The following is a 27803-nucleotide window of genomic DNA, read 5'->3' on the forward strand; positions in this document are numbered from 1 at the left end:
CATTTTCTTTTACTTCATATTCAGTTTCCTTTCCCTCAGTGATTTTGCCCATAACAGCCATTAATTTCTCATCTGTCTTCTGCCCATCCTGTATCTGTTGTAACATATTCGGCTTCACTTGCAACTCAACCAAAATAACTCCATCATGAGTTAAGGACAGTTGGGCATTTAGAGATCTTAATGCTACAATAGATTTTCTGCTTAAGGCATCAGTGACTACGTTTGCCTTCCCAGGGTGATAGTCAATCACACAATCATAATCTTTCAGGAATTCAATCCATCGCCTCTGTCTCAAATTAAGTTCCTTCTAGCTTGGCAGATACTTTAGACTCTTATGGTCTATGTATATGTAGCATTTTTCTCCATACAAGTAATGCCTCCATATCTTCAATGAGAAGATAATTGCTGCTAACTCCAAATCATGAGTAGGGTAATTCTTTTCATGTGGCCTTAACTGCCTGGAAGCATATGCAACCACTTTTCCTTCTTGCATGAGTACACACCCTAACCCATTATGTGAGGCATCACTGTAAACTACGAAGTCTTTTCCCGACACTGGCTATGTTACACTGGTGCCTCTGTCAACATAGCCTTCAGCCTCTCAAAACTGGCCTGACACTTGTCATTCCAGTCATTTTTCATATTCTTGTGTAGTAATTTGGTCATTGGAGCAGCTATCAGGGAAAATCCCTTTATAAATCTTTTATAATATCCAGCTAACCCCAAGAAACTTCTTATCTCAGTTGTATTTCTATGAGGCTTCCATTCCATCACTGCTTCAATCTTCTTGGGATCCACTCTAATCCCTTCAGTTGATACTACATGTCTAAGGAATGCAATCTCATTCAACCAGAACTCACACTTGGATAATTTAGCATACAGTTTCTTCTCTTTTAAAGTCTACAGAACAATTCTCAAATGCTCATCATGTTTTGCTTTATCCTTGGAATACACCAGGATGTCATCAATGAAGACCACTACGAACCCATCTAGGTATGGATGGAAGATACGGTTCATAAGGTCCATGAATGCTGCTAGACCATTTGTTAACTCAAATGGCATCACCAGGAATTCATAATGCCCATACTGGGTTCTGAATGCAGTCTTAGGCACATCTGCATCCTTAACCCTTAACTGATGATACCTTGATCTGAGATCAATCTTAGAAAACACACTGGCTCCCTTCAACTGATCAAACAAATCGTCAATTCTAGGCAACGGATAATTGTTCTTCACTGTTACTTTGTTTAACTGCCGGTAGTCAACACATAACCTCAGTGTCCCATCTTTCTTCTTAATAAACAGTACCAGAGCTCCCCACAGTGACACACTAAGGCGTATGAATCCCTTGTCTAGTAATTCTTGTAGCTGGATCTTTAACTTTTTCAATTCAGCAGGTGCCATCCTGTAAGGAGCAATTGAAATCGGAGCTGTACCCGGCATAATCTCAATAACAAATTCAACTTCCCTTTCTGGTGGCAAGCTAGGCAATTCCTTAGGAAATACCTCAGAAAAATCCCTTACTGTGGGTATGTCAGACAAGTCAAGTTTACCCTGCCTAGTGTCAACCACGTTTGCCAGATAGGCTTCACACCCTTTTCTCATCCATCTCCTTGCAACTGTAGTTGAGATGACATTGGACAAGAAATCTATCCTTTCACCCACAACTGTTATTTTTTCATTCTCAGTAGTTTTCAAAGAGATTCTCTTCAATTTACAATCTACCATTGCATGATGATGGGATAACCAATCCATTCCCAAAATCACGTCAAACTCATGGAAAGGCAATTCGATTAAGTCTGCTGAGAACTCTTTCCCTTGAATCTTTAATAGACAGCCCTTATATACCTTGTTTACTACCACACTGTGGCCTAGTGAATTTGTAGCAGGATGTCTTGGTCACTTTCCTCTACTAGTATTTCCTTTTTTACAGGCAGCTTGATACAAATATATGAATGAGTAAATTCAGGATCCACTAATGCATGCACAAAAGTATTATAGAGGAGGAACGTGCCCTTGATGACATCTGGAGCATCCTGTTCCTCTTGTTCCCTTATAGCATAGGCTCTAGCTAGTTTTCTACCTTCTGCTCTCTCCATAGACTCTGATACAGGTTTCTGTGAAGTATCGGCTGCCTTAGCCTTACCTAACTTTCTACCCCTTGGAGCTGGAGGGGCAGGTCTATCAGTTGATAACAGAGTAGATGTAGCAGTTCTGCATGGACAATCTCAGATTAGGTGGTCTGTAGACTCACACCGTAAACAAGCACTTATCATCCTCCAACATTCCCCCTTATGCCATTTTTGCCAATGTGGGCAAGCAACAGATACTGTTGGGGCTAGTCTCCTAAACCCTGTCCTTAAAGAGCTAGCCACTGAAGGTGTGGACTGGTCTCTCCTCAGTGCAAACTGAGATTTGAGCCTCTGTGATTGACCCTGACTTGGTGTTCTACTAAAAATCCGATTAGGCGAACCTCTAAATTTCTTACTAGGGCGTAAGATGTCTTGATCGACCCTAACCTCTTTTACGCTATCTGTCCATACATTACGCTCATTTATTCTCACTTTTTCGACCTTCAGTGCGGCTTCCACTAACTTGGAAAACTCTGTAATCCCTAAGGTTGTAATCATTACTTTAATGTTATCATTGAGTCCTTCCTCAAATCTCTTGCATCTCTCGGCCTCATTAAGGACTATTTCCCATCCATAGCGGCTCAGTCTGATAAATTCTCTTTCATATTCAGCCATTGTCAACTGTCTCTGGCGTAGGGTAATAAATTCCCTTCTCTTCTCTTCCAGGTATACACTGCCCACATACTTCTTTCTGAACTCAGTGAGAAAGAAATCCCAAGTTATTTATTCTGGTGGCACCTCACTAGTTACTGTATCTCACCATTAGTATGCATCATCTTGCAGTAGTGATACAGCAGCTTCCAAATTCTACTCTGGAGTACAATGAAGTTGTTTCAAGACTCTTCCAGTTCTGTCCAACCAGTTTTCAGCTGTGACAGAATTATCTTCCCTTTTGCCCAAAAAATCCACTGCTCCGAGCTTTCTGAGTTTCTCCATATGAGATTTTTTATGTAGAGGTGGTGGTGGTGGCATAACTCCTGCCATCTGTCTAAAGAACTTAGTCATTTGCTGAAATGTGGTTGTTGCATCTGGTACTGGTGGAGCAGGTTCCCTCCTGTCTCCTGGTTCAGTCATAGATGGAGCATGACTCTCCACCTCCTCATCGACCGCTCTCTGCGATGTGGAATCCATATTCTTATCAAAATAACAAATCAAAAGATTTGCATTAGAGTCATCTTAACACTTACAATGCAATGCATGATATGCAAACTATCTAGGTCCAGAAACACCTAAACCGTGCTCTAATACCACTAAATGTAACACCCCTCACTTGTCTACAGTGTAGCCGAGCAAGGCATGCTACACAGCGTGCCGGAGCACCTAGTCTGTGATTATCTCATTTTCTGAACTCAATTTGATTAAGGAGTCTTTATGTGATATTCATAACATATTGGTTCTACTTTCATATTTTAATAAAATTAGATTTTCAAAAATGGTAATAAAAATCCGACAAGGAATCCTCTGTATTTCGGACAAACTGTCCTTCTAAACCTGTTAAAAATAGTTCAATATGATAATCTCAACCTTCCAACTAATTTTTCAGTCTCATAGTTTCAAAATACAATCCATCATAATTTACATTCATCCAAACACTCTCCATTGGAGTTTAATATACACAAATTATTACAAACCTTAAAGTTTTATGATATACATATTACATAACAAAATGTCAAAATACAACTGATAGTCATTACACAAAATCCTAAGTCCTACCATGTATGCAGTGTAGTATAGATGACTCTGGACTCCTGTGCAGATCTGATGTCTCACCTGGTCGTAGGTCTGCTGGGCTCCTCAGCTGTGTCTCCAATATCTACGCGTAGCAAAAGCAACGCGCTAAGCAATTCTGCTTAGTGGTGCCAAATATAAAGAAATATACACTAAAATAAAAATAAATGAATTGTTTATGAATTTATGACATCGATATTCTTTGCAGTTGTTGATTCTATTTTTAGTTGCTAACCTTTTATTTTTGCTAATTTTTGGTGGTGTTGTATGTCGATAAACTGAATTTGGCTATTTAAATTTAATAATGCTTAAATTAATTGCCCATGTAGCCTATACACTGACTGGACTAGATAAACAGATATACTAGCACTGGGTATATAGTACCTTGGGCCGTCACACCATCGATCACAAAGTATCTCCCGGTGTGCAAACAGTGTGGCTAAAAAGCCATATAGTCAATCCAGCGATAAGTCAAGTATAATAACACAATACGTATAGTCGTAGGCTATTAAAGTCATAGTGCAGCATAATATGCCGTAAAAATACAGTATGGCATAAGGCCATTTACAGAACAGTTGTTAGAATCTTATTGGCATGCCAACCTATCCAAACTAGTCAACTAGGCAAACTAGGGTACATTACAAATTAATTGTTTAATTCTTCATTTTTAGAGTTTACTAGTTATTATGTAATTCACAAGTCAATGCAAATGTTGACCTTTTTAGATATCATGGATAAGTTGATTCTAGTATCAATATGTCACAATTTGTAATTTAATATGCTGCCAATATAGTGCAATTTATCCTTTTCACAAGTTGGGATTTATTGCCAAATTACTTCAAGCTTCATTGTATGTAAATATCAAATTTTCAATTTTAGTGTGCTAGATTGGTCTAGCTTAATATCCTATTTCCCTTGGTTTTTAGCTTCTGGTCAAAGAAGCAAAATTGTAGCTCTATTCTTATTGAACTTTTGGCACAAATTTCAGGTTATTCTGAGTTGTATAGACCAAGATATGGTCAATTTACTAAAGCTAGACAGATTACATCTTTAGTGCAAAATTTGGTCAATTTTAGATCAAATTCAGTTTTGGCAGTTTTGGTACCCTAAATTAGGCAAGCAATTTGACTTGGTTCTGGCCATTTCTGGTCTTTTTTGTCCGCATAAGAATTGTAGCTCTATGTCTAAGCTTTCCATAGTAAAAATTTCAGATCATTTAGACCTGTTTTGAGTGAGTTATGGTCATCTTAGTGACTATTGTTCATATAGTCAAAAATCTGAGCTTGCACTTACCAATTCCGGATTAGGTCATTTTTAAGCTTAGTTTCTAGGCAGAATTTTGGTAACATTTCTACATGAAAGTTGGCCTATTTTGTGTCTAGTTTCACCTCCCATTGGCCTCATACCAATTGGGGTCACCAATTGTCACTTATAATTCAATTTACCTACTGCCTTCACAATACAAAATCTGCACACAAAGAACACTTCTAAATGACACTTCTCCTCCTCCCAAAACTACAAATATACATGTCACACCCTACTCCTCATAAGATGTAACATGCTCTCGTAGTACACCTAATGAATTACCATACTTCGCCTACCGGTAACCCATTAAATATACTACAAGGGATTCTGAAACAATTTTCGTTCATTTTTAAATTGGTAGGTAAAATTTTCTCAGATATTAAAAACATTTATTTAAAGTCCAAACATAAATCAATTTTTTAGATATTTAAAAATCTCCGCAATTTTTACAAAAATTTCGGCAGAGTACCGTCTATATTTTAAGAAAATAGTTCTTCAAAACCTGAAAATAAAGACACTCCCAATATTTTTCTCAACAACTTCTTCAAATTTCACAATCAATCTCAACCAATTTCTCAAGTCTCAAAATTCAAACCATCCTCATTTCACAAATCAACACAAGTAATTCAATACACAGTTTAAATTAAATCAAACATTGAAATATCTCATTAAAATAACAAAATGAATATTTACATTCATGGGAGTATTAAAATTTAATAATACAAAACTTTATAAGTATATAAAATCTCAAGATAATATTACAATAATTTGTATTTGATTACAATCGAAATATATATATATTACAAAAGAGTTGGTACAACTGCTCAAAGGAAATTTCATACATATAATTACAGAATTACATCAAAAGCTAATGTACAAGAGTATACCTACGATATACCCGAAGATAGTCTCACTATGTCTTATCAGAAATCTTGCTCAACTGCTTTATTATTCCTTTCACCTGCGACAGCATACAAAGCTATCGTTGAGTGATGAACTCAGTGGTGCACAAACTAATAAATTAAAACTTAATACAAATTATTCTTGACAATTCATAATGAATAAAAATTTAAAATTTCTAAATTCTTCAAAATCCATGACATTCAAAAATCAATATTTTCATTCATGCAAATTATTCATTTGAATAACATTTTAATCAAATAGTAACTATTTATTTACATTTCTTTTAAATTTCGAAACAATACAAAAATATGTTGAATCACTAATAAATTATTTATTTCAATCACAATTTATCAAATTATGCATAATTTAAAGGGCGTTGCCAACAATTCACACAGTTGATCCCATGACCCAAAATTCAAATAGATACCGTGTTGTACACCACGACATTTCACATTCTCCCAATAACCGAGGCTAAAAGGGAGAAACAAAGACTAGCTAGTATATATGAGTACTCATTCAAATTCTTCCCCAACTGGCAAGCCAGAGAGGAAGTAACTCGCCCCATCTAGTGGAGGAGATATCTCACTAGACAAGCTAATGAGAATTCACAACAAATTTTGCCATGTCAACTGTGGTTTCAAATCATATTCAAAACAATTTCTATTTACAAAGTATTTACAAATCACCAACATATTTAATCATCATAAATTCATGCTCAAGGTTGGCAACACATCAAATTTAAAATTTATGATTCTCAAAACCATGCAATAAATCCTTAAATACATAAGAAAATTTACATTTAATTTATACAATTTCATTCAAAAAATTATAATTCTCAACACATCAAAATTTATAAATTATAAAATAAACTTATTCAAATCAATTTAGAAGTAAAAATATAACAAAAGAGTTAGTTGTGCACAAACCTTAAACGAGTCGCCTCTTGGCCTTGACTCAATTCCTCAAGTTCCTTCCCGGTATTCTTTTTCACTGAAATACACAGTTTCCCAGTGTTTCAGTATCATAACTCATCATTAATCCAAAAATAAATTCAAATTCATTTATACCTAGCTTTAATATGCTAAACTTTACATTCTTTAAAATTTGTGTTTCGGGGTTAATATTCATGATACTATTCAAGTCAATTTGTTGACTTTCTAAGACTTAATAGGTATGGGATCTCCAAATTCACCCACATACCACATTTTGGTCACTAAATTTTTTTGTTTTGATTGTTTTCTCAAATTCTAAGTCTTTTAGGCAAATTTGCAAATTTTCAGTTTTGGTGTCCTAAGTTGCACTATTTCATTGGTCACTTTACTGTTAGAATTTGGCAAAACTTTCTTCATAGAAAATGTTCCTTATTGTCTTAAGTTTATTATCCTTTTTGAATCACTCCAATTGGAGTTTTGTAGCTCATGTTATAGCCATTTGAACCATGGCTGCCGGATTGGACTTAACCCAGATTTTCTAGGCAAATTTTGGTTCTGGCAGTTTTAGGTCATCAAATTTGAGTGGTCAAATGACTTGGTTAATGGCATAATTTGGGTTTGTGTTCTTCATAAAAGTTTTAGGTCTATACCTCAACTGTCCACTGGTAAAATTTCAGGTCATTTAGACCTGCTTAGCTCAAGTTATGGCCAAATGAACAAATACTATTCATTTGGTCATTTTGTACAGGGCAAACTGAGATTTTCCAAGTTTGGTCAATTTGTTCACTAGGTTTTGGTCACTTTTTGGGCATGATTCCTAAATTAAAATTGTGTCATTTAGTGTCTATTTTCATTTTCAATTGGTCTCATACCAATTGGACTGGTAAATTTTCATTTTTGGTCCCTCAAAGGGAACTTGGTCATGCTGCCAGCAGCATAACCACACTCAATCCGAATTTGGTTTTGATTCAAACACTTCTAACACATTCCATTTGGTCACAATTGACCATTTCTGCCTTCAAACTAGGTCCAAGACATCATTTACCAATGTTTTACATTTTTGTCTCTAAACCCTAACCACACTAAATTATTGCATTTAACTAATTCTAAGTATCTCAACCTCAATAACTCATGCATACAAGCTTGCCTAACTTATCAAATTCAAGCAAAACACAAACATATGTATAGTAACCCTAGCTGGCCGATATTCAGGTTTGGTCCTTCAACAATTAATTTCATTTCATTTTAAGTTTATTTCTAAGTTAATTAAGTTAAAAATGTAGAAATCAAACTAAGATTATCAAGTTTGCTTACTAACCTTTCTTAGAACTTCAAATCCTTCAAATCTCTATCTTTTGTTCTTCTTTCCTCTTTCAATATTCTTCTTAGGTTGAGATAACAAGCTCTAATGAGGTGGTTATGGAAAATCTTAAGGTTAAGTGAGGGAATTTGAGCTTGAGTACAAGCTTCAATAGAGGTTTAACAATGGAGAAGGAGAGAGAAATGGGAGACGGCAACTAGGGAAAAAAGAAGACTTTGGATTTTTTTTTTTTTTCTTTCTTTCTTTATGTCTTTTGTCTTATGGAAGACCCAAAAATCAATTTAATTAAATTTATTAATTATAATCTTTATGGCATCATGCATGATGTCATGCATGATGTCATCTCCCTACACCTTTTTCATTTTCTTTTTTTTATTTATTTTTCTATTAGTTCTTTAATTTAATTCCCGACTCCGAAATTTTCTTTTCTCCGATTTTATTTGACAGTTAGGTCAGGAGTCAGCTCTCGGGGTCAATTGACCAAATTGCCCCTCGCCGGTTCAACCCGGTTTACAAATAATTTAATATTTCTTCCGGATCCCTGACCTAATTATTTGACTGACTTAACAATTCTTTTTCGTGATTTTCTCTTTTCCACTGTGTTTATAATGGTCTTAAGGACTGCGACGTCACATTTTACATTTCGAAATTTGAGTTTAAATCGACTTCGCAGTCGTTCCTGAGAAGGTGGTCATCGCTGTGACTCTCGACTCGTTTAACTTCTTATGTTCTGTTTTTCTTGTTTATACTTAACTAATTGACAATTACTAATTATTTGTGTTTATGGCTTATCTAGTTGTCTTAAGTGTGGTTCTAATCCCCTTAATTGTTCAAACTAATACCGGTCACTGGAACAGTAACATATACCAGGCTATGCAAATAGGGGTGTTACAATACATTCATAACACTTCTATACCATTCATCATATCTCAATCATGTCCATTTGGGCAGAATACACAAGTGTTCCATGTACATTATAAACCCTAATTTGCAAAGTTAAATTCAACATGATATATACATGAAAACACTTGATTATAACATATACCTCCCAACCATTACTTCACATACACTGCCCTCAATTCATCTTTACCATAATTCATCAAGAAAATTCATAAAACCAAACACTAATTCATAAATTTAAAGGCTGCCAAAAGTTACAGTTTACTAAGGTATACAAATTGCTTTCCAAACCCTTAATTTCAAGTACTCAATGTACATATACATGGAAACTAAATTGCTACAACTTTAAAATGACTAAATCAACATTATTTTCCATCCATTAGAGGTAAGAAAAACTCAAGCAACATAGGTTCTCATGGCTGCCAAAATTGAACAATACCATAACTCAATAAATTCTTCCATTCTCTTCACCATTCAACTTACCTCAACCTAAACATGAAGTTTACTAAAGCAAGGGAGGGGATTTGGACACTTACTTCTTTTGAAGCTTGTTAAAAACTCACTAAATCCCTTCCTTCTTGCTCCCAAAAAAAGCTTCCTCAAGGTGAGTGTGCAAGCTTTAATGAAGAAACCAAGTGAAAATAATGGCTAAATCAATGGTGCATGGTGATGGAACTCATTTGGCCATAGTGGACTTCAATGAAGTTTCTCTCGGCTGGTTATTTCTCAAAGTTGAAGATGAGTAAATTCTACCCAATTCAGCCTTTATATGTCCCATATTTTAAGGTTAGTGGAGCACCAAACAATAATTTAATGTTTAATGATTTAAAGTTTCACAATTTACATTTTATGCGTCATTTCTTTCACTATTAATATAATGTACCACATTTTAATTTTTTATGACATTTTCAAAGTGTAATATTATTTATTTTTAATAGACATTGAGGTCAAAAAGCAACTCTAGGTGTCAAATGACCAAAATGCCCTTCTTCGGGTTGTATTCCCGATTTTTCGGTAACACCAATTTTTATCTGTTTCTCGATTTTTCATTTTTCTTTATACTAATTTATTAATTTTCCTTTGATATTTCTAGTGTCAATTACATTTCAATAAACCTTTAATTATGTTCCAAAATTTAATTTCGAGGATTCCCCACAGTCCTGGGATCGGCAATTGCCTTCGCCGTAACTTCCCGGTACGATCACCCATCGCTACGGTGCCGGCTCGTTTAACTTAGTTTCATTTCCTCTCTTTTATTTTTCTTTAATTTTTCTTATATTTTCTTTTTATTTATTTCATCATTATATATCTGTTCACTATCACCGAAGTGTAGTTCCAGACATCCTAACTTGCCCAGACGACATTAGGTCACCGGAGCAACAGAACATACAGAATACGTACAGGGAGGATGTTACACAAATACTTTTTTAAATATATTAGTTAGAGAGTACTAAAAGTAGATTTAAAATTAAATTTCACATGTTTAAGCCATAAGAACGCTAAGAATATATTTCGTATTATTATTGGAGTTGTTAGAAAAAAAAAATCTTATTAAATATGTTAGTTAGACATTGTTACAGTTTGGTTCTAGGTTGGAACCGAAATTGGAACCAGATCAATAGCTTCAATTTGTGAGGAGGGGGATCAGAACTAGAATGGCTAGGTCTAATTCTTCACAGTTCTGGTCCTAATTGGTCCGATTTTAATTTTTAGTTTGATTCTTGGGTAATTTTGATTTTGGTTTATGCATTATTGGATCTGGTATGATTCAATTTCACTCTAATAGAAAGTCAATTAAAATGTTTAATTTTATATGAAAATAGGCTATTAATTGAGGTATTTAATTAAAAACTTTAACTAAAACAATTAATTAGGAAATTGACTTAATTTTAGGATAGGTATATTAATTAAAATTTTAAAATAGAAAGTCAATTCTTAATTGAAAATTGAAAATTAAAAATGAAAATTTGCAATTAAAGTAAATTGTGCAGTTTAAATCAATTAAAATTTACAATTTTAGGAAAAATAATAAAAATTTTTAATGACTTAAATTTATTTAAAATTAAACAATTAAAACACAGGCTGAGTTGCACCAGCCTGGTCAAGTTCAAAATTCAAGAAACTCTTGACTTAAATTGACGTTACCCTCCGTTAGTTCTAGGTCAAACCGATTTCTGTTTCGTTTGGTTTTAAGAATCACTGGTTGGTCATGGTGTAGTCTTGATTCCAATTCCATATTGTACTAAACCAATGTCTAGTTAGAGACTTTTAAAAATTAATTTAAAATTAAATTTAACATATTATAATCATAATAATTTCAAAATTAAAAAAAAAAACTTTCTTAAATTTAAAATGGTGTTTTTCTGAAAATTGTTTTTTTTTAATTCTTAATATCAAACAAGGTTTAAAATAATAAAATAATTCTTTTAAATATTTTTTAATTATATTTAAAATAATATTTTTAAAAATATTTTTTAATTGTTAATTTTAATGTCATGTCCCTCTATGATTTTACAAAAAATGTGTCCTATTCCTGAACTGTCAATATGTATAGCTTTGGATAAAAAAAAATCTTAACGTCCAACGTATTTTAGTGAGTTATACTTCACCATTTTGAGCCTTTTGAGATGCTTACCTGTATTTCGGACTTACTAGCCTTTTTGGCCTTATATTAAGGCTCAACTACAATAGTACACGATACTTAAATTTATTAGAGCATTTTGTCATATGATATATTTTGCTAGTTACATATTCATGAGGCCTCTTCTATCCCTGTATTGTAGCGAGGAAAAGGGAGAGAAAAATGACAGGAAAAAAGAAAAATAATAATTTTTTTTATTTTATTAGAAGAAAAGAGGAAATTTTGAATAAAAAAATTTAAATTTCTATGAGTTTTAGTATTTTAATCAAATTTTTTAATTTTAAATTAATTATTCAAAATTAAAATAAATTTTATTCAAATTTAAAATAAAAAAGTTAACTACCGTAAATTTGTAAGATCCACCTTCCAAAAACCCATAAATATCACTCTTTTTTCTCCTCTTCGAATTATAATCATCTTCTTTAATATCATTACTTGTGACTGTTTCTATCAAAACTGCAGATGGACTCTTCCAAAACAAAAAGGATCTACCAAGAATTCTCTCTTCTCTCTCCCAACCACAATAGTCACCGACCGGTTGAAATCCTCGAACCCATCATCTTTCAGAGGCCGGTAGCCTGCCAGCTAGGACCCCATGGAGCACTGTCTCAAGAGTGAGACAGGTAAGACCAAGCCATCCATTTTGTTGAAATGATAAGAGACACTCCTCAACGTGACGTAAGAGGAGTAGCTATAACTTATATGGAAAAAAGAGAAGATTGGGAAATGAAAAGGAAGGACTGAGAAATGAGAAAAGGGTTGACAAGTTCAGGTTGAATTGGCCAGCTAAACGACTATAGAGAGAGAGAGAGAGAGAGAGAGAGAGAGAGGAGTAATATTGTAAGAAAAAAAATTATATATTTTTTATTTTGATTTATTTATTTATTGAGAGAGAGGAGGGAATAATATTGTAAGAAAAATGAGTTTTTTTTATATATTTTTTAATTTAATTAATTTATTTATTTTTTTATGGGAGATGATTTTAGGGCTTTTTTTTTTATTCTAAGCGAATAGGCATAATTCTCACTTCTTTCTAAAGAAATAATCAAAATTACTTATGTACAATAACATGGAGAGATCTAGTGGTTCTACCTGTACAAATATTTTTGCCTCGCAACACTTACAAAGGAGGAGATCAATTTCACGATTCTAAAAGAGGGAGAGAGTAAAATTAACCTATAGACATAGCTCACCTTACACTTCGAGCCTAGTTAATCTACTCAAATTAGTTGCTCGAAAAATTTTAAGCTATTTTCTAAGACTTTATTTTGAGACTTCATTCTAGATGTGTAAAGATTTAATTCTTGAATAGAACATTACGCAATAGGAATTTGTTGGAAATATGCAAATGTAGAATTCTCATATCGAAAGAAGATGTGATGAGTGAGAGACACCAATTACCTTAAGTTGTTGGTTTGGATGCAGTGTCAAGCCCATGAGTGTATTCTTTCACAAGGCCATCAAGAAAAGTTTATCTCTCAAACACTTTAGGTTTTTCAAATCTCTAATAAAACAGTATTAGAGCTGATGATTCAGCAAGGATGAGTATAAAAATGGCAATCAGTGATTCCTGTGGTGGTCTAACACATGGATGGAAGAGTTGGGAGACTCCTGGTAGGCCTAATGGAGCAAGAAGGCACTCTTTTGGAGAAAAACAGACTGATAGAGTGGAGATTCTCGGTACACATGATAGCACTAGTATGGCTCTTAAAGGTGCATGCTCGGGTGGGTAGGTTGGAGTAATTGGGCTCTTGGTGAAGCCAAAATACTTCAGTTAAGAAAAAAGGCTTTCGTTTGAGAGGATGCAGACCCAATAAGTCCAATGTAAAAGAAATTCGAGGAGATTGTTGAGAATATACAAGTGTGAACCCTACATTGGAAAAAGATAGGACGAATAAGAGACATATAAGTAGAAAGGACTCATATACTCATTGTGTTGAGGTTTTGGATTGGATGTGTTGTCAAGCCAATAAGTGTGTTTTTTTATAAGGCCATCAAGAAAAGTTTCTCCCTCATGTGCTTTTGACTTTCTAAATCTCTAACAGAATTGTTGATAAGTTTCAGCTGATTCAGCCAACAAGAGATTTTTTGAGTAGAAACACGAAACCCAACATAATGGATACCATTGCCAAATTCAAAGGTAGGAATATGGTTAATTCAATGAGATAATCAGAAACAAGTCTAAACCCGCTCCGTAGGTATTGGTTGCAGTCTCCATCCCTTTTCAAGATTTTCCAGCTCCATTATTTATTCTATCTGTTCAACAATGCAGAAAGCATTGCTCACTGATTCATGAGCATGAATATCAGAGTCCATTTCCAGTTTAGTTTCAATCATTGAAGAAATTTTTGCATGGAATTTAGGGGTTGTTAAATAGGATTATCTGGAAAAGCAGCCATTAGAGTGAGCGAGTATCTATTGTTAGTGTTAGGAATTCATGCACACTCCCTTGATTCCAATTCCAATTTTAAATTTAGATAAAATTTAATTAAATTTTCAAAATCCAAAACAAAAATTAGAAGAATTAAATTAAAATACCACAACTCACAAATATTTGGATTTTTAATGTCATTAGGCCAAAATTAAATATCCAATTCCCTCTTTTGTAAGAAGGAAAGGTATTTAAAAAAAAAATTATGAGCATTTACATGGAAAATACTTTTATGCCATTTTGTTTTTCACCTCGAATTGGGTGGAAATAGAAAATCATATTAATTTTTCTATCCTCTTTATACTTTCTTTTTTCCCCTAATAAGTATTTTTTAATATAATTTTATTTATTTGATATAAATAATAAAAATATAACTTTTCTTTCCATCAAAACATAAAAAATAAATAAATCACTTTTTTCCTTTTTTTTCTTATAAAAAATATTTATAAAAATAAGAAAAATAATAATATTTCTTCCATTAAAGATGTTATTTTTCTTATAATTCTACTCACTTTTTTATCGCCTTCCCTTTCTACAAAATAAGCCTTTAAGGTTTTCAATCTTGACACACTGTGTGAATCCAACCTCGAATAAGCAGCAGATTTTATCATTTACCATGTTTAATTTTACAATTTTACATAACAATCGTAGAATGCTATCAAATAAGGTGTTCTCTTACATTATTTTTTTTAACACAATCATACATATCTAATTTTTCCAATCATACTCCATACACTCCCACCCAGACCAAGAACAAAACAATTAACGTGTACAGTAAGAATGGTCTCATCCATATACGATCTATCTTCTTGCTGCTATACTAAGTCTCAAATTGCTTGCCTTCAAAAGTGTGCCCAAAGCTCCAATCCTTGGGAGCGACATTGTAAGAGGTAATTGTGATTCCATCACTACTAGTAACCTCAAATGAGAGAGGTTGATTCTTTAAATCAGCATTGATATGCCAGTTCTGGCCCCAATTCCTACCCATTTGAAGCCAACCTGTTCTTGAACCCTTAATCTTCACTGCAGTTACATCACCAGCTCCTGCAACATTGCTGATCAGCACCGAAATGAAGATGCCTGATCCTGAGACAGTAAAACGAATTCCCCCTTCCTTTCTGCATTTTATCCTGTTCAACAAATTTAAGGGAAAGAGAATCATTTCAGCAGATCAAGGCTTCCAAGTCCATAGGCCTTGCATTCAAATCAATAAGAAACAATTCCCTCCCAAATGTATAGGTGCATGCATCATACCAACATGAACAGGGCTGTGCAGTTTTCGGTGTGAACCGAAAAACCGAACTGAACCGAGCCATTTCAGTTCAATCGGTTTGGTTTTTTAGGTCTATCGGTTCGATTCGGTTCGGTTTGAAAATTTTAATATGTTCGGTTTTTTGTTTGGTTCGGTTTTTTGTTTGGTTCGGTTAAAACCAATGGCCCAAATAATTTTTCAGCCCAAGATGCAAAAGCCTCAAGGCCCAAGATGCATAACCTAGCCCAAAGAATAAAAATTCTAATATTTTCGGTTTAATACAACGAAACCAAACCGATATTTTTCGGTTTGGTTCGGTTTATATTTTTAAGCGATTCGGAAAACCGACCGAATGCTCTCCCCTAAATATGAATCTCTAAGAAAATCTCTAGATCCACAAACTTAAACATCTCCGGTTCTCCACTTTGAGTGGAAAAGGTAGCATAGAATTAACTTCACTCTTTGCTAAGTTACTCAAATGTAAATATTAGGTCAATTTTAGCAAATGATATGGCCATTTCATGAAATGGAATGTTAATAAGTTGTAAAGAAATAATGCAAAGTAATAAAAGGCAGTTTTTTTTATGTAGAAGTGTGTTGTTTGTGAACTGTTTTGTCCCATTTCCTAAGCAAGAAGATTTGAAACAGCAAGGACAAGAAACAAGTTATAATAGAATTGTCAATAATCAAATGTCATGTTTAATAGATACCTTGGAGATGAATCAGTAAAAATCAATATGGTCCAAGGTGAAGGGGAAATCAAAAGAAAACATGAATATCAGGACTCAAGTACTCACATTTCGGAGTCAAATATGGCCTTGAAATTCATGTAAACCCCAAAAACAGGAGACGCATAGAAGAGCTGAATTATTGTTCACTCCAACCTTTTTCTTTGCATCTTTCTTTTTTTTTAAAAAAAAATAATTTGAGGCATAAAAGTGCCAATTAGGAACCCATTTGTCCCTAATTTCCCACCTTATCCTCATTATCTACCTCCAAAACGGGTTGCCAATTTATAAAGTAAACCAATCATTGGCCATATTCGATATTCGTCCACTAAAATTAAAATAGAGAAACTGATTTCCCAGAATTAAAATAACATGAAATTAGTTTTTTCTTTATTTTCTCTCAAGGTTGTCCATTTTTTTTCCCGCAACCTTTTGAAGAAGCCTTCTAGATGAGTAAACTCTTAAAATCAGTATATGAAGTGAGCCAAAAAAGGATCTACGAGCATGACTTGTTGGCTATTTGTGCATGGCTAATCTAAGCAATTAGGTTTTAGGCTCCATGATTGCTCATGTAAGTTATTTTCATCAACAAAAGCAAGTCAATTATGATGTAGATGATGTCAATTGGACCACTTATGAATAATTCTATGCTAAACCGTTGAGAACAGAAGGTATCCTAACATAGATGATACATTATGAACTGAATGACATGAGTTCAAATAAAAAAAAGTATCCCCCTTATTTACACTATTCCATGCCTCTAAAAGTCACATAGGCTTATGGAGTGCAAACTTAAGCGTTCCTTCCCCTATATGCTCTCTCCTGTGCATGAGTTTCTTTTTTCTTTTTTGAACAAACATGAGTTCGATTTAAAAAAAAAAAAAAAAAAAAAAAGTAATGCAGTGAAAGGTTGCTTGGAACTCCTCTAGGATAAAATATTACAATTTAAATTAAAATCTTTCAAATAAAAGGAAACATACGAAAATTGTTTTAGCTTCACTTATTTAAACCTCTTCTACAATCAAAACAGTATAAACAATTTTTCTTAATTGAAAGCTAAATAGCTAATGCAATTATATAATTTATATTATTTTAGTAATTACTTAGAGATATTTAGAAGCAAACCCTCTTTTAATCACTGAAAGCAAAGTAGCAAACTGTTTGTATCATGCATAATGCATTATTATGGAAGTCTTTTACTTCTTTTAATGAAGGATTGAAAGGCTGTCTCCCATTATCCATTTAGTTCATGTTATATATTTACTTCTCTTCTTCATCAAATAATAACAGAAAAGCAAAAGGAGAAGAACATATGAAACTATAGAAAATTTTAGCCTTGCAATGCGTCCAAATATACAATGAATAGGAGTGTATTTTTTACACTCAATCTACAGCTCTACGTACACAATCACTCACAAAAATGACTTTATTATGCAAATGTGATCCACTCATATGACCCACATATGCAACATGGTGCATAAACATCCAAATTAGGAAAGAAAAACTTGGATTTTCAAAGCCTGATAGTAAGTGCAGGGTTAAGAACATGCTCACACAAGCCATGGCAGAAGTAGTATGCTAATTTGCATATGTTAGCATGAAAATTATACACACACACATGCACAACATTTCACATGAAAGAAAATATGAAATAAAAGGAGATGAAGTAGCTATGTACCTCCGGTACTGTACGGGCATGTTACCAGCCTTCCAAATGGCAATCTTCTCATAGGATTCAATGGGAAGGACAAAGTGTTTGTTTGGAGGGTTACAGTGGCCTCCACCATCAGCAGTGAACCCATAATTGGGTGCACAAAAATTAGTAACAGTCACAATGACAGAAGTGCCAGGGATGCACCACCGCAGGTCCTCCACACACCGCAACTCAAAGCAAGCGCCACACATCTGGCCCCGCTCGAACAAAGCCTCGCTGAGCCCCACCGTGGCCATCCCATACCCTGCTTTCCCTAAATCTCCATAACCGCATGCACCACCAACAAAGTCACGGGGGTCGGAGGCAGCATAGTATGTGGCATGTGCAGACTGCCAATCGGAGAGGGAGGCGGAGAGAGGTGGAGGAGAGGAGGAGTAGGGGGAAGTGTGGGAAGTGGCTGGTAATGAAAATGTGAAGAAGAAAAATGGTAGTAAGAGAGTCTGAATGGGGTTTAGAGGTGGCGGCAGTAACATTTTTTCTTTGGAAAATGGAATGTATAGGGTACCCATAAAATTTGAACTACTTTAACCGTCCCAAACCCAATTAAAATTCACCCTCTACTACCCTTACACGTCTCAAATTTGATTACTAACACCCATGTACTACCCAAACCCTCCCAAATCTGTGTTTTTTAAAAGAAAAGGCTGAAAATTTAATCAGAATGTTGTTAACGGTTCAGGTATCCAAACTCAGATCCAGAACATCTTTAAAAAATCTGTTAAGGACAATAAAATTTTTAAAAATCTGCTAAATTCTAAAAAAGTAAATAAATAAAAAACTCAGCACATCTCTTCACACTTCCACAACTTCACACCTTCACTGCTATCAATGTTGACATATAGAATTTGAAACCACCTAAAATAAAATTAAAATTAACCAATTATGAATCAAGAAAACAAATTTAAGATTAAATTTGCAGGGCAACAATAGCAAGGAATACTCACCGTAATTCCAAAAAAGAATAAAAGCACAACAAATAATTCATTTGCAGACAAGAACTTCTTATGTATAAAATTTAATTAACACTAGAGAGAGGCCGATGTTTAAATGCTAAATATTTTGATTTGCAATTGTAAGCAGATGCAGGAAACATGACCCATTTTCACATGCAGAAGGTATTCAAACTCATGATACAGCAAGGGATATAAACCACAAGAAATTTAGAAACCTTTGGTATTTTAAAAAATAAAAGAAATACATCAAGGGGATGTATTGTAACTCATAATATAGAACTCTCAAGTAATAAATTACCAGAAATTCATAGAATCACAGCCCTGAAATATAAATAAACACAGCCAAGAAACTATAGAAAACCCATAAATAAAGTGCAAACTAACTCTGCGTTTGGGAAGAGATAGAGCAAAGTACGGATTTTTAAAATAAGGATAGAGATTTTTGAAAGTTTTACTCACTTTAAAAAACCATGGGTTCTCCCAAATACAAATACATGATCTTTGAACCTTGCAAACAAAAAAATTATAGAAATTGTAGAAAACCCACACTACTCGAAAATAAATAAATAAACAAAAGGCAACTAAGAAGAATAAACATCAAGAACAACTGGCAAACCAGTGAGATGAATCGGCACACCAAATTGAGGCCTACTTTTCTTAAGAAAATGGAATCACCAATTTCCCTTAATTTGCATAAATAATTCAACTTGCTGATAATAGATAGTAAAAAAAAAATCATAGAGAACTGTGCACCTTCAACATATCAAGCTTAAGATCAGTGGAATGTAACTGATATTTAAAAAAAAAAAAAAAAAAAAAAAAAAAAAAAAGAAACAGATCCAGCTTAAGATCAGTGGAAATGCGGTATACCAGCGATATAATTAAATTTTTTTAAATAATTAAATATTTTTTTATAAATAATAATGATAATGATATAAAAGAGAGCATAAAGGAAAAATATATTAACCTGAAAATCCATGATGAAGATGGCTACAAATAAAATGACAAAGTAAGATTTTTAAAGTAATACCTGGGAATATGATTGAGTGTAGCCAAACCAAACAGAGATCATTGGAAGACTTGCGACAAGCGGCGGCCAAAACGGATCGCAACAAATAAACAACAACCAAACAAGGCTAGCCATAGGTTGCCCTATGTTAATAAAAAATTAATAATAATAATTAAAAAAAAAAAAATACACAACCCGGTTTGAGAATGTTTGCTTTAGATTAGCTTTTTTTTTTCCCCTTTTCCTTAAATTGCACATTTTTTGAGATATAAATTGCACATTTTTTGAGATATAAATTGCACATTTTTTTATTGTATCAGATTTTTGTGCATAATGATAAAAAAGTTAAAATTTTCATTTTTTTTAACATTTCAATATTTTTAATATTTTTATAATTTTATCCTCTATTTTTTTATTTATTTATGAAAGCTTATAATTATAATTATTAAATTTAAATTGAAATTATCAAGTGGATTTTGAACTAACTAGATAAAAAAATAATTTAATGTGATTCGATTGATTAAACTGTTGAATCAATATTTAATTAATTTAATTAATCAATAAAAGTGATTTTTCTTTTTAGTATCAGCAAAGAAAATTTAACTCAAAATTTTATAAAATAAAATTTTAATTAAAATTAATTAAGTTAACTTAACAGTTATGTATTTTTTATTTTAATATATATATTATTCTATAATAATGTAAATAAATTTTATAAAGTAATTTATTTATTTATTTATTAGCACATACTTAATATTTCATAAATATTAAAAAATAATTATATATTTATAAAAAATTTTATGTATTATATTACTTAATATTTTTATATAAAATTTAAAAATATTATTAAAATTTTTGTAAATATAACTTAATAAAGGTTAAAGTTTGGTTTTAAAAAATTAAATTTAATTAATTAATTTTATTTATTTATTTATATGAATAAATATTATATTTAATTAATTTATATATATTTAATTAATTTTTTAATAACTCATTAATTGAACACTAACTCATCAATCCAGTTTTTCGACTAAGTCAACCTCCAGACCAAATTTAATAAGACTGGCTTTCGACAATCAAGCTAAATCGATAAGTTTCATTTATAATGCATCAAAATTCTTAAATTTTTATCAGTGAAACAAATCCTCTCTTTTTCCTTATTGTCATTATTGAATCTCACTACCATTTAATGAATTATATGCATAGAAATAAAAATTAAGAGATGTTAGTGATGACAGTTAATTGAATATAAATATATAACTAATTATATTAAAAGTATATATATATATATATATATATATATATATATATATATATATATATATATATAAAGTAATAAATTATTAGGACATGACTATTTTCAATAAATCGATAAACATGTTCATTTCTTAAAAAATAAGAAAATAAATATTACATTATTGCATAACTTTCGAATATTTTTTTGGGTAGCTACCAAAATATATTAAATATTCATAATGATAATTGTATAAGTGCCATAAGTTGGTAATTAAATAAAATGAATACAAAAGTTTTATAAGTCAATATTAAATACAATTAATATTTGACCAATTTTAAAATAAAAAATGCCAAGGATTATTTATTTTGTTTAATATTTTAGTTACTCTATATAATGAAGAAGGCTATATAATGAAGAAGGCTATATTTTTAAACTTATGGATAAAGAAAGAAATAGTCTTAGCGGTATCAAAATAGACTGACTATATATATATATATATATATATATATATATATATATATATATATATATATCTTAAGCCTGCATTCATATGCTTATTTCAATTTTAATTGCTCACTCGTTGATGTCCTATTTTGTATATCCCAAATTAGCAACTTAAAGTGTATTTGTCTAAATATCTCACTGCGCACATTAACAACTTATTACACTCTTCATATTTATTATTAATTAAGCCACAAATTTTTAAGTTGACTATAATTAAGTTTAAACTGTAATCGAATAAAATTCTATTGAAAATGGTAAAAATTATTTAAATTAAATTAATTGACTTTTTTATACTAGACCATTTTAAGTAGTCTCGTACATGCTCAAAAAGTCTTAGTTTCATGGACTTAATCTTTCCTCTGTTAGGCTCATAAATGCAACTCATTACTTGGTCTATTAGTATGCTCCATTAGACTTAATTTTCTTGAATTCAAATAAACTTAATTCTTTTGATTTCATTAAACCAATGCAACCATATTTTAAGAATTGTCCACGTTACATGTTTGTGATAAACATATTTCAAGATTCTAAAATTGATAAAAAAATTTTACTCTATTTAGGCACATTACAATAATACTACACAGTTGAGTTGGTTCATCAAAAATTGGTGGTAGAGCTAGATTTTCATAGCATCATGTGTAGTGGAATGAGCTAGGCAAAAATTGATGGACTTATAACATCCTGCGATCTGATGAAGAAGGGAAAATAGGATAATCCAAAAGACAATGCGAGACAAGAATGAACTGTCCCACATCAAAAATATAATACCCCACACCTAGGGTAGAATATTGCAGATGCTAATTCGAAATTCTTGCTTCTAGGTCCAACAAACACATAAAAAATCTCTTCAGCTCTTAGATTTCCTATGAATATTGATCCTATAGCCGATCAAGTAAGTCTTCTCCTTATTCTTCTTCTCTATCTAATTTCTTTTTTTATTTTTTTTAAAGGAAATGCGTTTATGTGTTTCCAGTTTCAAAATTTCCTAACACTGCTTTGAAACGTGTCTTTGCCGTGTCTTGCCATTTTTATATCGGAAACGTTTCCTTTAAATATTGCCATTTCCATGCTCGGCAGCTTGCTCCTCAGCTTGCTCCTAAATATTCAAAGCTTCTTGAAATTCCCCATGTCGCAAATTTCCATGCATTTGTGCAGTGCAGTGTGTGAAATTTTATCTGCAACCATATTTTGACCCTGCATTTTATCAGACAAGTATACGATGACCCGCTTCCTCAAACATTCCTAACGCGATAAAAACACTTAAAAAAAAGCATCAAAACGATGAACACAGACATTCCTCGTTAGCCACAATACTTCAAAAACATCCAAATTGTGTATTAATATACAATAGGACTCCCTAGTAAGGCCCATCTGAAGAATGTCAATGCTAACTTAGGATGTTGTTTTAGTTCCACCCAAGCCCTGGACACCCATATCGGGCCCATGTACGAATCAATGAAATTAACGATCTTAGGATGATTCCACCGATCTTGTTGAATGATTTTACGGAGGAATTCTTTGATGGACCTCTCCATTACCAATGTGGTGGATTATCATTAATAGATAAAATTTTTATTTATAAAATTTATTAATTAAATTATTTTATATATTTATTATTATTAATTTGACTTTATTAAACTTTAGTTTTAGTTTTTTTTTATATAAAATTTAAAAATAAATTTAAATTTTATATTAAAATAAATACCATCCTTAAAAAATTAGTTTCAAAATTTTTATAAAAATTAAATTTAATTAGTTTTAAAATTTTTATAAAAATTAAATTTATTGTAATAAATTATAATAAATAGAAAAATACATGTTAATAAGTAATTTTATTAATAAATTTCTGAACTAATAAATTTATTAATACGTAATTATTAATTAATTTGATTATAAGAAATTAAGAATGTGAAAGAGAAGAAAAGATTGGATGGAGATAAAATGGTAATTTCCTTTTTGAAATAGATAAAATGATAATTTCTTTTTTTTTTTATTTTAAAAACTGTTATTATAGGTCATGAGGAATTTTCTAAAATAAAATATAATTTAGAGAAATTTTTAATAATAAATTAAAGTTGAAAAAAAATAATTCTTAAAATGAAGAGATGATGGATAAAAATACTTGGAAAAATGATTCTTCTATTGTATATAGGAATGACAATGAGTCAAGTATTTTCCTGCATTCAATTCGATCGAATTCTATTAGATGGATTCAGATAATATATAATTGGGTTTAAGATTACTGATTTGGATTTGAAAAATAATACACGCATTGGGTTTGGTTTATATGTTGGATATTCATTACTCGAGTACATTTATATAAATAAATAAATAATTAATTAATTATAATGTATATATATATATATATATTATGGTTTAAATAAATAAATTTTAAATATTTTATAGAATTTTAAATATTTTTGATAAATTATTAAGTAATTAAGATATATAAAGTTAAATGGGTTAAGCATTATTTGAGTAATAACAATGGGATGTTTGAAATCAATTTAAAGTAAAATTTAATAAGTTTGAGAAAAGTTTAACCTTTTGTTTGGAGAAGATTTTTTAAAGTAATGGGGGTATGAAGATTTGAAATCTTTGAACTTGTGTTAGAGAGGATAAAATGTTTTATAAAGTATTATTTTGGAGGTTTTGAAAAATTTCTAAAAACTTTCATTTTTTTCAATTGCTAAATTGGTGAATTAATAATATTTTCTCCTTAAAATCTTTAAATATTTAAAAAAAAAAAAACTTTCTCTTTCTCTTAAACATTAAAAATTTGTGAAGATTTGAAAATCACGAACAACTTTAATTTAAAAAATTTTACTTTATAAAATTTTATTTTATTTTACTCCCCTAAACGTAATTAAAAATAATAATTAAGATTGAGGGATTTTTAAAAATATTCTGCCTGTTGCGATCCATAATTATAGATTAATTATAAACATGCACGAGAATGACAATCAAGAGACACAAGCTTCAGTAAAACCGTCTTGCAGTTAGCCCATTAGTTTTAATCTGTTTAGTTTTCTCATATTAAAAAAGGACATGGAGCTGCTCACTGCCTTGTTAAGCTTAAGTTCATCATCCAGCTCCCATGTAATTCGATTACGGCTACTCATCTCTCTCTTTGCAGTTGTTTCTGATGCCCGTAGAGCCTTGTAATGCTCATTAGCAATTATATATATATATATATATATATATATATATATATATATATATATATATATATATATATATATATATATATATTTGTGTGGTGATCGGATCCAACAGATTAACATTTTTGGACGATGTCCATTAGTGTAAGCATGGCTACTTTAAATGCCAATTCGAGTTGGACCAATGATTTTATTAAGGGGCATTGTTTACAGCCGGCCCACACTGGACGTAAAAGTTTTATTTTAATTAGTGGATATAATGTCCACTTTGAATTTACAAGTCTATATATAAAGTTATAATTAATATACAGGTTATTAGAGACCCCAAATTAACTTCCATATTATTAGTTTGGCTTAATTTAAGATTTTATTTTAATTGATTTTAACTAGCACTCAAATTCAATATTTCATGATTCTAAAACTTAATTTAAATCTTATTTATCTACGGCTTCATAATTAAAGTCTTGATTATTAAATTGAATTAAAATGTACTCCCTCTTTTATTTATTATTTTTAAAAATTATTTTATTCATAATTATTTATCATTTAATAAGATTAAGGAATAATAATAATAATAATTATTATTATTATTAATTAATTTTGCCCTTATACCTATTAAATATTATAATTATTTGTACAATTTACGAAAATTATCTTAAAACTATTTTAATATCTCTTTTTATCTCTTTTCTCTTAATTATGAAAGATAAAAGGTAATTTAATTAATTAAATTAAATAATATTTTATTATAATTTAAGTTACTTAATTATTTCTTTAATTACTGTGAAAAATTTTAAATCGTAAATAAAAGTAAATGGAGATAGCATAAACTATATATAAGTGCTGTGATTTTGAGAAACGGTATTTAAACCTAAACGTTTAATGCGTGATTTTGAGAAACGGAATCTAAACCTAAACAGTTAATGCTTTGATTCCATTCATTAAAATCAAGACTATGGCAATAGGTGTTTGTTGATTAACATTCTTCTGCCTCCAATTCAACGCAGGTACTAGTAGCCTTCGACGACTATGCTCCCAACAACTCATCAACAATTCTTTTTAGAAATTTTCATTATATCTATCAAAGACTATTTCTTGAAGGACATTTAATTTGTTACTTAATAAATATATCTATTTATTTACAATTATTTTATGTTTAAGATATGCTTTGTGGATAAGTTCATCCACATGCATTATGAATTAATGAGAATGATTATATAATTTTATTATAAAAAGTAAGTGTTTTTATAATATTCCTTTAATTAATTATCATAAACAATAAGTATAAAACTCAAAAAATAGAAAGGGGATTGATGAATTTTTATAATGTTGATATGCAATAAATGCAAACCAACTTGATCCGTATAACATTACTTTGTTTCAAATATGCTTATTTACCTTTAAATTCATTCAAGTTATACGTAGTTGGTTCAACTTTATATTTTTCACATGCATTGTATTAAGATGATATTATTGTATGGTGTGACAATGTTGGAATCCCACATTGAAACAATATGAAGCAAAAGGGCAATATATAAGTGGTTAGGATGCAACATTGACTTGACTAGTCATTTTGATATATAAAGCAATATAATCATTTATATAAGCCCGAATTAAAATGAATTGATTATAATTTGACCGATACTCTCTCCAAATTTAACAGACAATGACATGTACAATTAAATAAGTGCGCCATGGAGTTTGTTTTAACTTTTTATCAGCAACCACTTCAATGGAGAAAATGCACCTTCAACTTAAAATAGCCTCAAGATGAAGCAACTCACAATTGCTTACAAGGATCCTCACCAATCTAAGAGGAGGTCAATGTGTCCCACAAAACCTTAGAAAGCTCCTCAAGGTTCTTTCCAACCTATGAGGAGACAAGAAATCTTGCTACACATTTGGAAGCATAATTAGGAGTCTTTACCAATCTTACAAAGCTAGTGAATACTCATAACACCTTTGAAAATTAAGAATGACATGATTACCAAGATCAAAAAGAGAAAAAAAGTTAAAAAAAGACTTAAAAGTCTATGATGAATTCCACGATGACTTTGATCGATGTAAGTATGACCCTTTTATAAGGTAATGGTTATACAAGTATAGCTTTCTACAACATGGATGAGCTTGATCCTATACAATGATTATTTACATGTTGGTGCTATCTACATATATGTGTGCAAGGATTATTTATAAGATATAAACAAGATGAGTATAAAAAGGATAATCTTCATCCATTTCTAGCTGTAACATGACATCTTCTTCGATTGAAAATGATTCTAAACATGTTCACTAAGAAGAGGCTAGCAACAATCCAAAGTGCTTTATGACTCTTATATATACTGTTGTTAAGTCCCATGAGTCACTGTTCTTGCTTGGATAACTTCCACTTTATGAAGTCTTAGGTCACTAATGCTATGTAAAGCAGTTGTATCTAAGTAAAACTCTTGTAAGCTTAGCTTGCTCTTGTGATGTAAGTGTCTTAAAGTCATGTCCCTTGAGCACTCATGCATTCTAGGCCTAGAATGGGTCACCTAGAACACTCTTATGTAGGTTAATCGACAGTAAGCAAATCATTCCCCTTTTGAGTGTGCTTTGGGGTACTATTCACTCTTCAGAGGTTATTCCAAATGGTTTATGGCTGTGCATACTTGTTTTGAGGCTTACAAGCCTTGATCAGACTTTTTCCATGTCACATGTAGCCTTAGTGCCTCAAATTTCTCTTTTTCACAAAGTGTCTCCATAAAATCATTTTGGTAAGAAAAGTATTTACATGAAGGCACATTTGTTCTTTATGCAATTTTCATGAAATCAATTTATTCTTGGGACGCACAAGATGGAAATTAACTTGGTAACAACCTTGTCTAGTAACCAATAGATGTTGTATATCTTTCATCTAAGGTCATTCCTTACTAAAAGGGATACCAATTGCCCCAACCTTAGACCATCTAG

The 27803-nt window shown here is 31.4% G+C and overlaps 1 protein-coding gene across 2 annotated transcripts; it reads right to left on the reverse strand.

The window, feature by feature from the left end:
- Positions 1 to 14868: 14868 nt before the first annotated feature.
- On the reverse strand, positions 14869 to 20166 carry LOC110635524 (expansin-A13). 2 transcript variants are annotated; one of them, XM_058151529.1, is made up of 3 exons: positions 19971 to 20166; positions 17952 to 18842; positions 14869 to 15423 (listed from the first exon to the last, which is right to left on the reverse strand). In XM_058151529.1, exons 2-3 carry the CDS (start codon positions 18494 to 18496, stop codon positions 15114 to 15116), a joined length of 855 nt encoding a protein of 284 aa, XP_058007512.1. In that variant the 5' UTR covers positions 18497 to 18842; positions 19971 to 20166; the 3' UTR covers positions 14869 to 15113. The 2 variants fall into 2 exon arrangements, with proteins under 2 accessions (XP_058007512.1, XP_058007511.1); XM_058151528.1 differs by lacking the exon at positions 19971 to 20166 and adding an exon at positions 19400 to 19627.
- Positions 20167 to 27803: the final 7637 nt, after the last annotated feature.

Source organism: Hevea brasiliensis, chromosome 8, assembly GCF_030052815.1.
Source record: "Hevea brasiliensis isolate MT/VB/25A 57/8 chromosome 8, ASM3005281v1, whole genome shotgun sequence".
NCBI classification, from domain to species: domain Eukaryota; kingdom Viridiplantae; phylum Streptophyta; class Magnoliopsida; order Malpighiales; family Euphorbiaceae; genus Hevea; species Hevea brasiliensis.

What these genes read in the sequence shown, in the direction of transcription:
- LOC110635524 (XM_058151529.1), bottom strand. Translation starts at nt 18,496, where the DNA reads ATGGGTACCCTATACATTCCATTTTCCAAAGAAAAAATGTTACTGCCG. An exon ending in ATGCCCGTACAGTACCGGAG is followed by an intron (nt 15,424 to 17,951) that starts GTACATAGCTAC and finishes TTTGTTGAACAG; the next exon opens with GATAAAATGCAGAAAGGAAG.